Raw genomic sequence first — 11944 nt, 5'->3', positions numbered from 1 at the left:
TTCATGTGTTTCCCCCACAGCCCGTGGAGAGCTGCTGCTTCCTGCGCCAGGTGATGGTGTTCTACCTGAGAAGCGTCTTCGGTCACTACACGTCCAAACACCCCATTGTCAGGAGACGATGCAGCAGTCTGGCCAACAGCTTCTCCAGCATTGAGAAACCACTGACTGAGTGTGTAAGTGCAGCTTGCAGTCAACACCTCCACAGCATGGGGCTATTCCAATTATCTAACAACTATTCCATTGATCTGACAGCTATTCCATTGATCTGTCAGCTATGCCATTGATCTAACAGCTATTCCATCAATCTAACAGCTATTCCATTGATCTGACAGCTATGCCATTGATCTACAGCTAATCTATTGATCTGACAGTTTTGCCATTAATCTAACAGCTATTCCATCAATCTGACAGCTATGCCATTGATCTAACAGCTAATCTATTGATCTGACAGTTTTGCCATTAATCTAACAGCTAATCTATCAATCAAACAGCTATGCCATTAATCTAAAAGCTAATCAATTGGTCTAGTAGCTATGCCACATAGAGACGCAAGTAAAACTTCTCTTTCTTATTTGTATTTCCTTTTCCCGGGGATCAGCACCGACGCATGATGTGTCAATGTGGAGAAGAAACCCGGCTGAAAATGAAAGAGCTTCAGAGCACTTATGACAAGGTGCGTCACGTTGAAGATTGTGGATTGTGTGAACACTTGCTAATAAACATGCAACATTCTCTTTTCATGACTTGTTATAAATGTTTTTTTTTTGGTTTTCAGTTGGATGCTCGTGCAGCTGCAGAGAAGGCAATCGGTGAAATCCAGATTTTATTATCCTGGATGGAAAAACCCCACAACTACTAACAATGCATCTCTTTGCACAGTGACACTCTAGAGCTTTTCAGAACGATAATATATTAAAAAATATATATATTTATATTCCTATGATGTTTAACTGGTTAACTATATTTATACTAAATTAAGTAAAACATTAATTTATTGTTAACTTATATTTATATATGTATGTATTTATTTATTTATTTAATATTTTAAAATAGCAAAATAAACATGCTGTTGTATCACGTATTTGTATGCTGTAAAGTAAGTACACATTGTACACACGTCTTTAAAGCCATATATGCATTTTATATTTGGTATTATATATTTTACTGCTGTTTTAAGCAAACTTGGATTACACCATGTGCGTTCAAAAATGAATAAAGATATTCAGCATCTAAAGGTTTCGATTTTGTTTACATTCAGTTTTATCTACTCTCTTATACATTGAATTAAAAGACCCCTGATGGGTGCTGTATTAGTGATTTTAAAGAAACTCAAAAGCAATGAGGGACAAATGATAGAAATGTCGTATTGCATAGTCAGAGCATCCCACATTGAGCAGCAATATACATTTGACCATAGCAATGAAATATCACTTCAGTACATTAAATATATGAGCTGCTTAGCAAATACATGTGGATTTACACATAATTGCAATGTACTTTTTTCATGTTTTCTGTAAGTACACAATTGTATCAGAAAGGGTTAGGGTTGGGTTCAGGGTTAGGGATCGGGTATGGGGTATATCGAGGAAAAAGATTTATACCTTATACTATGCAACTGTTACCATACAAGAAAGAAAAACAATTATACAAAGTTTCAAATGATGGAAGAGATTTTTATTGCACTTTAAACGCTGTTAAAGCTGGATGAGCCACACACAAGAGGCAACCCCTGAGGCATGCAAAGGTGTGTCCCAGCCATTCAGCGTTGTCAGTTACAATGTAGGCAATTTCACTGAAAAAACAGACAGCTTCCTCATTGAAAACTTCTGAGTTTAAAATAAGTTGTCAGCATCACAGAGATTGTCAAACTACACTGCCTCCCCCACACACGTTTCCCTGAAGAAATCAGCCAGAGGATAATGATGTCCCACACATCTATTCCCATCAGTCAGGTATTACATTTGCAAACATATCCTTCAATTGAGCTCATCATTCTTAGTTATCACAACTTGAAAACGATAGACCCCTTTTCCCATTTAAAGGTGAGGAAAGACTGCTGGAATGGATGGTAACACTTTACATGAAGTATCTCTAATTACTGTGTATTTACATAGTAGTTACTTAGTAAATACATGTGTGCTTACACATAATTACAGAGCACGATATAACCCTAACCCTATCCCTAAACATTTTGTGATACAATTGTGTACTTACATAAATCAGGCAAAAAGATTTATACATTAAATACATTGTAACTATGCATAATAACATTGTAATTAGGTTTAAACACACATATATTTATCCATCCATTCCAGCAGTCTTTCCTCACCTTTAAATGGGAAAAGGGGTCTGTCGTTTTCAAGTCGTGATAACTAAAATTGATGAGCTCAATTGAAGGATATGTTTGCAAATGTAATACCTGACTGATGGGAATAGATGTGTGGGACATCATTATGCTCTGGCTGATACTTTAGGGAAACACATGTGGGGGAGGCAGTGTAGTTTGACAATCTCTGTGATGCTGACAACTCATTATAAACTTTTTAAGTTTTCCAATGAGGAAGCTGTCTGTTTTTTCAGTGAAATTTCCTATATTGTAACTGACAACGTCAAACAACTGGGACACACCTGTATAAGCCTGAGGGGTTTCCTGTTGCATGTGGTTCATTCAGCTTTAACAGAGAACACTTTCAGAGTTTAAAATAATTGTTAACTTTCTATAATTGGTTTTCTTACTGGTATGATAACAGCTGGGCTCCTGACATACATTTTGCATTTTAGAGGGATGGGTCAGGAAGGGTGTAAACAGGGATTTTTGGGGCTGTTTTACTTTTTCTTTTCATTTTTAAAGACCAGGAAAACCCAAACAAAATTTCAGAATTTCACATCAGCCCATTGAGCATTTGACTGATGTTATAATTAGGCTGGCCACTTTTCGATATTAATCGCTAAAGCTCGTTAAACGTCTTTTTGTTTAAATTTTTGTACCAAAAATATCAATTTAGAAATCATCTACGGTTTGTTTACTTTTTATACTTACTGTCTGTCCTGTCTCAGTTCCACTTTGAATGGCTAGGGGTCGCTGTCAATCATGGTCTGTTAGTATAGTTTTGTTGCATGTTGAATATGATAAAGGGGCTTTGCTAAATTAGATGCTTCTCAATGGCATAATAAAAAGTCTGTTTTTTTGTTAAAGCATAAAGGTCGATTTCTGCTTGAATTGAAAAATATTAATCGTCGATTTGGCAAAAAAATAAAAATCGAATAGTAACAAGCCTAGTTATACGTGTCATTATTACTGTTGATGTAGTTCTACAACCCAAACACTAGACACATAAGGTTTATTATTATCTATTATATGTATATATGGCAACTAGTACTAGAATATAATTATTTTTACAATAGCTCTCATCCAAATCTACCAGTATGGGATTGCAGACCCATTAGCGTAATAAAGGTTGACTTTAAAATAGTCACCCCTATTTGATTTCAGATACCCAGTTTAACCCACACTGCTGCAATATGAAGATCCTTCTTATACCCAATATGGGACTCATCTGGAGAATTGATTCAAGTTCATTAATAAAGACAGCGGTCTCCATGGCTCAGTAGGCCGATTCACCAGCCCTCCATACCTGTGACCTCTGGAGGCTTGGGTTCGAATCAGGTTCAGATCACAGGTAAACTGGTGGGGCTCGTTATGAGGGGAGGATTGCAAGGCACCAGCTGTCATTGTTCTTCCCTGTGTTCACCAGCACCAGTGTTTTCATGAATAAACGGCTACTTCTAGGTTTATTGTGTTCCTAAATCTTGAATTATTTAGAACCACCATTAAGCAGCAATATAAGTTTGAGGTTTGGGGTGAATTCAAATGGGGCTCGTTCTGAATTCAGAGCAAAGTTTTTTTGACAAACAGACTGTACAAAGACTCCCTCTAGACCAGAAGTTCTGAAACTTCTTCATGTGTTTGGATCCCTTTAATAAAACGTGTTTTGAATTGGGATCTCCCGCTGAAAACTGCAGAAGGCTAATTACAAAACATTTAAAAGAAAAGTCCATGTTTAATGTACATCCATTGTAAGTACCATAACAATGAAATATCACTTCAGTACATTAAATATATGTGTTGCTTTACAAAATAAATGTTTCAAGTATTTTCATGACCACGTTGACAGATTTTTAGGCAACATATGTGGAAACTGTTTCTGTATTTGCATATTTTTAATTTGGGGAAACTAGTGTACTGATGTCATTGCTTCATCCCTTCATGTTAGCTATGCTTAACCTGAGAATCAAGGAAGAAATACAGTCAAATTCCAGGATTGCTTATTTAATGGATTAATACACTTACAGTATTGCTTTGGGTTTTTGCCATTGCTTCAGGCTTGTATCACAAAGAGCCCAGTGAAATGTTTTAAAGTTGCAGTATCCCACAGTCAGGGTAAATATTATATTAAAATATAATCTACACTGCTGCTACATTATCCCACAGCCTATCAGAAGACACACCCTGTTGATGGTCCAGTTTATTTACATCATCTCAAATGTATTTTTTACTATCAGGAGACAAGCTCCTGAAGATCTTGAAACTTGCTTGCCACTTGCTTGTCATGAGCCAAATATACATTTCCCTACTACTACTTGCAGCAGTGTGATGTTATAAACTGCATCCTTAAACCACGACAGAGTTCAGGGCTCTGTTTTCTCCCTGATGGTTAAAACTAACTAACCAACTTAATGTACTGTGTGTCTATATATATATATATATATATATATATATATATATATATATATATATATATATATAGATAGATAGATAGATAGATAGATTGTTTGAACACAAACAAACACACACACACACACATATGTATATTAAATAAACTATGTATTACTATATATATATACACATATATATGCTAAATAAACTATGTATTACTATATATATATATATATATATATATATATATATATATACACACACACACACATATGTAATTATTGTAATGAAACCCTATTCCTAACCCTAAAATGTGACAGGTGTAGTTCAGGTGGTTTTTGATTTTTATAGGATTTACTACTTATTTATAGATGCTTCGCCAGGATACAGTTAAGATGTATAAAGCCATGCTTGGTCCTTCAAATTTCATTTTGCTAACTCTGGGGTTTTCTCTAACAAAGCCAGCATCAGTCATCGTGACAGTTACCTGCAGTCACACTTCCTGAATGAGCCCTGCTAGTGATGCTGGTGATGCAATCCTATTGTCTTGTGTTGACAGCAGGAACCTGTGGATTCCAAAATTCCAGCAGGCAGGCAGCCTTTAAAAGGATGAGGAGGACCATGAGGAGCAAGAAGAAAGCACAACACAGCTGAACCAGGCAAGCTCAAGCAACATCCAGTCTGCTTTCAACACAGGAGGTAAGGACTTCAAATACATACTGTCACAGCTACGTGTATCACTCACTGTGTGCTTAATTGTTAAGTTTCCTATTGATGTATCTAATTTCGAAAAATCGTGACCGAAGGGGATATATAGATAGATAGATAGATAGATAGATAGATAGATAGATAGATAGATAGATAGATAGATAGATAGAAGAAAGCTGTGGTTGGAATTGGAATTCAACAGGTATTCAGACAGGTAGAGCACAACATGTTAATTTATACGCAATACACTTTTTGGCATAGTAAATATGTGTATGTTTCTTTTAAATGTATCTGATACCATATATTAAGATTATTTTAAACGGTATACTATATTAGCAATATCTAATAGCATATAAAAACCCTGCACATCACACCCACAGAGCCAGACTGCCCTGTTTCACAGAATAGTCACGTTGAATATCTAGGCACAGAAATAACTTGAGCTAACCAGAATAGCGCACAGAATATCCACATACAATATTATCTATTAGAAGGAACTTCAACTGTGTTGCTGTAAAATGACTTGTGTGTGAGATATGGCCACTGAGATTGTGAAATAGTTTTAGAAATAAAAAGCATGATTACATTCGGTGCTATTTGTCTGTGTCCCTCCAGGTTCTAACACTGATAACAGCAATGAAGTTTTCTGGCTCTTTCTTGTACCTGGTTGCCTTGGCACTGCTGGTGCATGGCGTGCCAGCTGCAATGGGACGGAGGCTGCATTTCGGGAAGTGTGTAGTCAGCGTCCAGATTCACGAGCTGAGGGAATATTTCAGTGAGATACGAAAAACAATTGTAAGTCATGATTCAAATTTACAGTGCACCTTACCAAACTAAATCTATTTTTTTTTAAACTCAGATTCTCATGAAAACTGGAAAGAAATCATATAGATAAAGTTTAACAAATAGACTACTGCTGTAAATATCTGCTTTTGAACAGAAAAAAAAGTGAATGGCTCTGTATTTACATTTCAGCACTCTGCCCACTCAGTGTAATTGCCACTCCTATACAGAACCAGCATAAACACTTTTAACTTCCAGTTATAAGCTCAATTGTCTTGTACTTCCTTGATGCACCTGCTCAGCAGTGTGACGTGCTGCTCAGCTTCCAGAAGGATTTGCCTGGGGGTGTACAACATAGACAAGCTTGGTGGATTTCCCCACTGCAGGGTTTCTAACACAAATCAGCAGTCTGTTTGTAATCACCAGCTGGCACCTCATCCATACAGTGCCATACAGAGCACTGCAGCTACTGGAATTAAAATCCACCAGCGCCTTACTGCATATTCAGCTGGTATATAAACCCTCAGCACAGGTTTACAGCAATGAGATTGATTAAGGACTGTTTGCTATGGCTTGTTTCAAATGGTTTCTTTAATGAATGTATGTGTTGCATTAGGTTGGTGAAGATGGGAACTCAGGTGTGCGACTGCTGAAGGAACATGCAATGATGAATATTAAGGTATGTGGCCCTGCTTATTGATTGAAAGAAAAGTGTGTGTGTGTGTATTAAACACTAACGCCCCCCACCCACCATCTTAACAGTTCTGTGGCATCCCACAGTCAAAGAACCGTGACGTTTATTATCTGTAATTATATAGCTGTACGTTTCTGGAGAAAAGGGGTAATGTTTTTACTGTCCAGCAGGTGGGGGTAATGTGCTAAATAATCCAAGTCTAAACACTGCACACAGCCATTGCATGGTGCCATTACTGTCAATTTTACTGTAAGAGCCACAGAAGGTTCCACATGATAGTAATATACTTTGGGGGTATTTATTAATAATGCTGTCAGTGCACGTTGACTGAGCTTGTACAGAAATCAAGTGCGGTGTAATTCAACGAGACGTGTTTTCCACACAGCCCTTGGAGAGTTGCTGCTTCCTTCGTCAACTCTTGCGGTTCTACGTGGAGAGCGTGTTCAACCGCTACACCCCCAAGGACTCTCAGATCAGGAGACGCACCAGCAGCCTAGCCAACTCATTCCTCAGCATCAATCGAGACCTACGCCAATGTGTATGTACCCAGATACAACTGTACAGCTTCCAGTAGAATGCACAGTGCCAAACAGTGAAGGCACGCTGATGGCATTACCTGTTAAAACAATAGTAAAAGACAAACCATGAATTTGGAATTCAATTCTTGCACTGTGGGCTGTATTCATAAAGCATTGCCTGTGATGGCACAGAACTACAACGCAATGGTTTCAAAATCTAAATAATGTAAATCTAGCATCACAATAAAATGGATTTTAACAAGCAAAATATACATGTTGTCCTATGTATGTAACATACTGTTTGTAAACACTATTTCTTTTTCTATTTTTGGATTAGCATGCACATCTGCACTGCCAATGTGACGAAGAAACCCAGAAGAGAATTGAAGCTATCCAGAGCACTTTTGAAAAGGTACATTGTGACTGCATATTTCTATACATCACTTTGTCTGTATGCATGTACCGTATGCATGTAAAACGCAAAACACTCACCACCCTACTTCACTTTATATTGTATGTGTCAGTGCATGCATTCCTCAATACATTATTAGGTACTGGTTCTCTATATAAGTCCATAATATCTATGCCATACTTGCTTAATAGCTAATCTAGAATCAGCTTTAAGCTTTTTAAGGCTGATTGTGGGGAAGTGAGGTTGGGAAGCAGATTACTGCTGCGCTGTGCATTGAAATCTGTGCGACACTGATAGGCTTCCCCACCTGACTCCTCCTCGTTCGATATTAGGAAACTGATGACAAGATAAATAATCCTTTTAAGCTGTTTTAGAAACCTGTTTGACGCAATCATTTTATTATTATAATTCTAGTTGGATGTCAATGCTGCCACTGTGAAGGCCATTGGTGAGCTGGATTATCTGTTGGACTGGATAGAAACACATCATCACCACTGAAGACACACATGAACAGCCCTTATCTGGACAGTAATGGTTTTATTCCATGAAAACGAGAGAGAGAGAGAGAGAGAGAGAGAGAGAGAGAGAGAGAGAGAGAGAGAGAGAGAGAGAGAGAGAGGTAGATAGATTCTTTTTTTTAATTTAATGTTATTTAAAGTCTTTTTTGTTGGTGTTTTGCCATGGCATGTTAACTTAAACTATTTATTAACTTTTTTTTACATACTTATTTAAGGTATTTATAAGAAAATGTAAGCTGTTATATAGTTGGGAATTTAAAAATGCACATGTGGATTGAAAGGATAGAATTTGGATTTGCTATTTATTATCAAATAAAAATACTTTGAAATATAACTTTGCAGTATTGACTGAATCTGTATATGGAAGCTTTGGCCTCAAGTCTGCTTGGGGCTCAGGCAATGTTAACGACTGTTTTAAGGAATGTTTTGTTTGGGGCAGTTTTTTTTAGTTTTTTAAATCTCATTTTTGTTATCTCATGAGATTTTCAGTTCAACTTTGATCAACTGTTTCAGAGATAGTTAGAAGTTGATTTACATTTTCCAAAGAACTATTTAACATAAGAGAATGTTTAGCAAAAAAAAAAAAATAAAAAAAAAAAAAACAGACCTAAAAAAAACATTATTAAAACTGTCCTTAAAGCATTGCCAATAGGGACCATCAAGGTCATTTAAATGGAGTTTGAGCAGTTGTACAGTTCAGTATTGTTTCACCAGAGGGCGCCAGTGATCTGTGTCTTGCTGAAACATGTTTGTGTAATTATGCAACTTTAAACACATCCAACATACAAAACTTTTCAGAAGTCTCTTTAAATACGGTACACGGTCTTTTCGGCATATCGAAGCTGTGCTGTGACTGTCTGTAACCTGATACTAAAATGAATACTAAGTAAACGGTCTTATATCTGGTTCCTCGCGTGGTGGGTTTCAGCAACACGTCTGTTTGTTTCTCCTTAATGCAATACATAACACAGCCACATTCCAGGAGCGTTGCTAGTGTTTGTTTTCGTTTCGTGTTTTATTTTAACATTTAGCCCAAACGTTCTTGAAATGCAGGTTTTGGGTGTAACTTGCAACACCCACTGCCACCGCCGCAAGAATAATAGTGTGCTGTACAGACCTGGAATTAAAGAGACCGCGAATTCTTGGAGCGGTTAGCATTTCTCAAACGCACACGCTGTAGCATATTCTGAATGAAGGACTGGTTCAGGTCAGAAAAGCCTTCACGCATCCAGAAACCAATCCTTCGGCACACGTGCTGCTGGAGAGAGGCTCAGGGTTGAATGTCATGAGGGAGGAGTGATCTGGCCAGGATTTCTGAGGTGACTTTGGCAGAACGAATCCCATAAAAATGCCTGTTACGTCACCAAGGCAATAATTAGAATTCCTCTCCTCCCTTCACGTGCATCGATCAACTTCAGTTGCTATGAACGTGATGTCATATTCAAAACAGTATGAAGATAGACTTACTCAAAACTGTGTCCGTGGCACTACAAAACAATCAGATTTGAAACTTGGAGATAAGGTAGCCTTCTTCCATTATGACAGAATACACACACACACACACACACACACACACACACACACACACACACACACACACACACACACACACACACACACACACACACATATATATATATTTAACTGCCTGACCGGTTTTATGGCGATTTCATTTTTTATTTTAGCACCCCACAACAGCTGTTTGGTTTTGCCTAGCTAAGGTCTATTATTGATCCTACTCTTAGCCCACAGAAGAAGATTAAGGAAGCTCCCTTGGTCATTCATCACCCAGGGAGGAACAGCAAATATCTGGGCTTCAACTGACACTGTTTTTAATTAAAACTCACCCGTGTGGAATCAGAAGTGATGTCAGACTAGTGACCTGTTAATTGCATCGCTGTGTCACTCCTACCTGTCTCAAACAGTGCTTGCTCTTCGTACGGTAGAGGGAGGAAATGCAGTTTGTTTAATTCATTAATGCTGTGTTATGATAGGCTGTTTTCTTCTAATACAAACATGAAGCAGACTTTGGGAATGTGGCATTCCAGCCCTTAGGCAAACACGACGTTTGTTATCAGCGCTGTACTGTAATGCAGCGTGGCGTGCACGCGGGTAGGGGTCAGAGCTGGTTGGTGACGCAATCAAATGATCAAAGTCCGATATTTGTACAGCGGGTTCGCGTCCCATCTCCGCCTGTGATAAGCCCCTGCCTGTGGGAACCGCGGTTCATTACATTATCATAATGCACCCACCCTGTTGTTTATTGTGCTTGGAATTCCAAAAGGTTCTAAGTAAACATTCCACTGCTGCAGACTGCTCATATTAAAATGCATACAGTAGCAGTTCCTTGTGGAAAGGTCAGGAGATAACGTTGATTTATATCAGTGGTAGTGCTTTATAGGTCTGGAAGGCAATCGTGTGGGCTCTTTGATAGTGTCACACTTTGAGTGATTGGAGCTAGCATCACAGTTATAGCATGGCAGGTCTCGATACTGAAGCGATACAGCCATCTGATATTTCTTTGTATCAGGCAGTTTATATCAGATGGCTTGTATCCATTAGCTGGCATCGGATTGAAATGACATCACAGAGGCTACGCTGTTTGTCACCTGAGTCCTGCACAATGCACCCTTTTCATTTGGGAATTTGATTCCTGTTAAAAGCTTGCTGCAATATAAACACATTGGAGTGACGCATTGCTTGACATTGTCTGCTGTGCCAGTCTCTGCAACTATTAGCGAAAACGGTATAGTTCTATCACGAGCGATTGTTATATGACTAGTGGAATCTCTGCCATTCGTGGTTAGCTGCTGTGATAACAAGCCACAGCATTGTTCGGATGCCTATCAGATTTGTATTTAAATCCAGGACTAGAGGATATGGAGTGTAGTATCGCTAGCATCCATTTCTCTTCTCAGTAAATCAGGAGACTGTAAAAGCTTGACGCTCACAGCGTTAAAGGAAATGAAACAGCATTTCTAATGACGGATCCCTTTAACTTGGGAATGCAGTGTCCCACATTTAAAAACAAAAGACAGAGTGGTATGTATTTATTTAGAATAGTTTTAAAGGTCTGTTTTAACAATATAGACATTGGATGAATACAGTCTCTGTTTCAAACTGCCTTTCTGCAACATGTTTCACGTTAAAAAGAAAGTCGTGCTTATCAGAAAAGGCAGGGCAATACTTACCAAACATACTGTAACCCCATTCAGTACTCAGGAGGGGTGTCCGTAAAAGACCTGACAGCAAACAAAACATCTACCAGAGTAACACGCGGAGAATGCGGTTAGCAGTGAACAGGTCAGTTAGAAACCCAAACCGGTTCCCCTGGTATTAGCAGCCCAGATCATCAACAGAATAAAAAGAAAGAGATGCTGTCTCAGATACGCATCTTTCCTTCCGTATATGTGTGACGTCGAGGTCCTCATAGCTCATATTCATTATCCAAACAGGACTTCAGCAGAACACAGGACTGCTTGTTGATACCTGAGCCCTGCGCTGATATGAATCCTTCAACTTCCCTTTGCTGTAACCTAAAGCCAATTTAAAGGGGAAAGCTGAATAACTGAGAATAATCAAAGAGAACAGCTT

At 38.3% G+C, this 11944-nt stretch overlaps 2 protein-coding genes and 1 long non-coding RNA gene across 3 annotated transcripts; 2 read left to right on the top strand and 1 right to left on the bottom strand.

Moving 5' to 3' along the window:
* The first annotated feature begins 24 nt into the window (after window positions 1-24).
* LOC117426273 (interleukin-20-like) lies at window positions 25-1187 on the top strand. The gene is made up of 3 exons (XM_059003387.1): window positions 25-173; window positions 599-673; window positions 776-1187. The coding sequence occupies exons 1-3, from the start codon at window positions 54-56 to the stop codon at window positions 857-859; spliced, it is 279 nt and encodes a 92-aa protein (XP_058859370.1). The 5' UTR covers window positions 25-53; the 3' UTR covers window positions 860-1187.
* A 2944-nt stretch (window positions 1188-4131) lies between these two features.
* LOC131702174 (uncharacterized) lies at window positions 4132-6207 on the bottom strand. The gene is made up of 3 exons (XR_009309330.1): window positions 6089-6207; window positions 5205-5316; window positions 4132-4285 (listed from the first exon to the last, which is right to left on the bottom strand). It is a non-coding gene; the product is annotated as an uncharacterized LOC131702174 (long non-coding RNA).
* On the top strand, window positions 5331-8901 carry LOC117426261 (interleukin-20-like). Its single transcript, XM_034043669.3, has 6 exons — window positions 5331-5416; window positions 6041-6220; window positions 6825-6887; window positions 7288-7440; window positions 7758-7832; window positions 8247-8901. Exons 2-6 carry the CDS (start codon window positions 6062-6064, stop codon window positions 8328-8330), a joined length of 534 nt encoding a protein of 177 aa, XP_033899560.3. The 5' UTR covers window positions 5331-5416; window positions 6041-6061; the 3' UTR covers window positions 8331-8901.
* Window positions 8902-11944: the final 3043 nt, after the last annotated feature.

This window comes from Acipenser ruthenus, chromosome 29 (genome assembly GCF_902713425.1).
Source record: "Acipenser ruthenus chromosome 29, fAciRut3.2 maternal haplotype, whole genome shotgun sequence".
NCBI lineage: Eukaryota > Metazoa > Chordata > Actinopteri > Acipenseriformes > Acipenseridae > Acipenser > Acipenser ruthenus.
This window is presented reverse-complemented; position numbering and strand designations above follow the sequence as displayed.

Bases quoted from the DNA above. Each gene is read 5' to 3' on its own strand.
- LOC117426273 (XM_059003387.1), top strand. From the start codon at position 54: ATGGTGTTCTACCTGAGAAGCGTCTTCGGTCACTACACGTCCAAACAC. The intron at 174-598 runs GTAAGTGCAGCT...CCCGGGGATCAG, and splicing joins AGAAACCACTGACTGAGTGT to CACCGACGCATGATGTGTCA. The intron at 674-775 runs GTGCGTCACGTT...TTTGGTTTTCAG, and splicing joins TTCAGAGCACTTATGACAAG to TTGGATGCTCGTGCAGCTGC.
- LOC117426261 (XM_034043669.3), top strand. From the start codon at position 6,062: ATGAAGTTTTCTGGCTCTTTCTTGTACCTGGTTGCCTTGGCACTGCTG. The intron at 6,888-7,287 runs GTATGTGGCCCT...TTTTCCACACAG, and splicing joins ATGCAATGATGAATATTAAG to CCCTTGGAGAGTTGCTGCTT. The intron at 7,833-8,246 runs GTACATTGTGAC...TTATAATTCTAG, and splicing joins TCCAGAGCACTTTTGAAAAG to TTGGATGTCAATGCTGCCAC.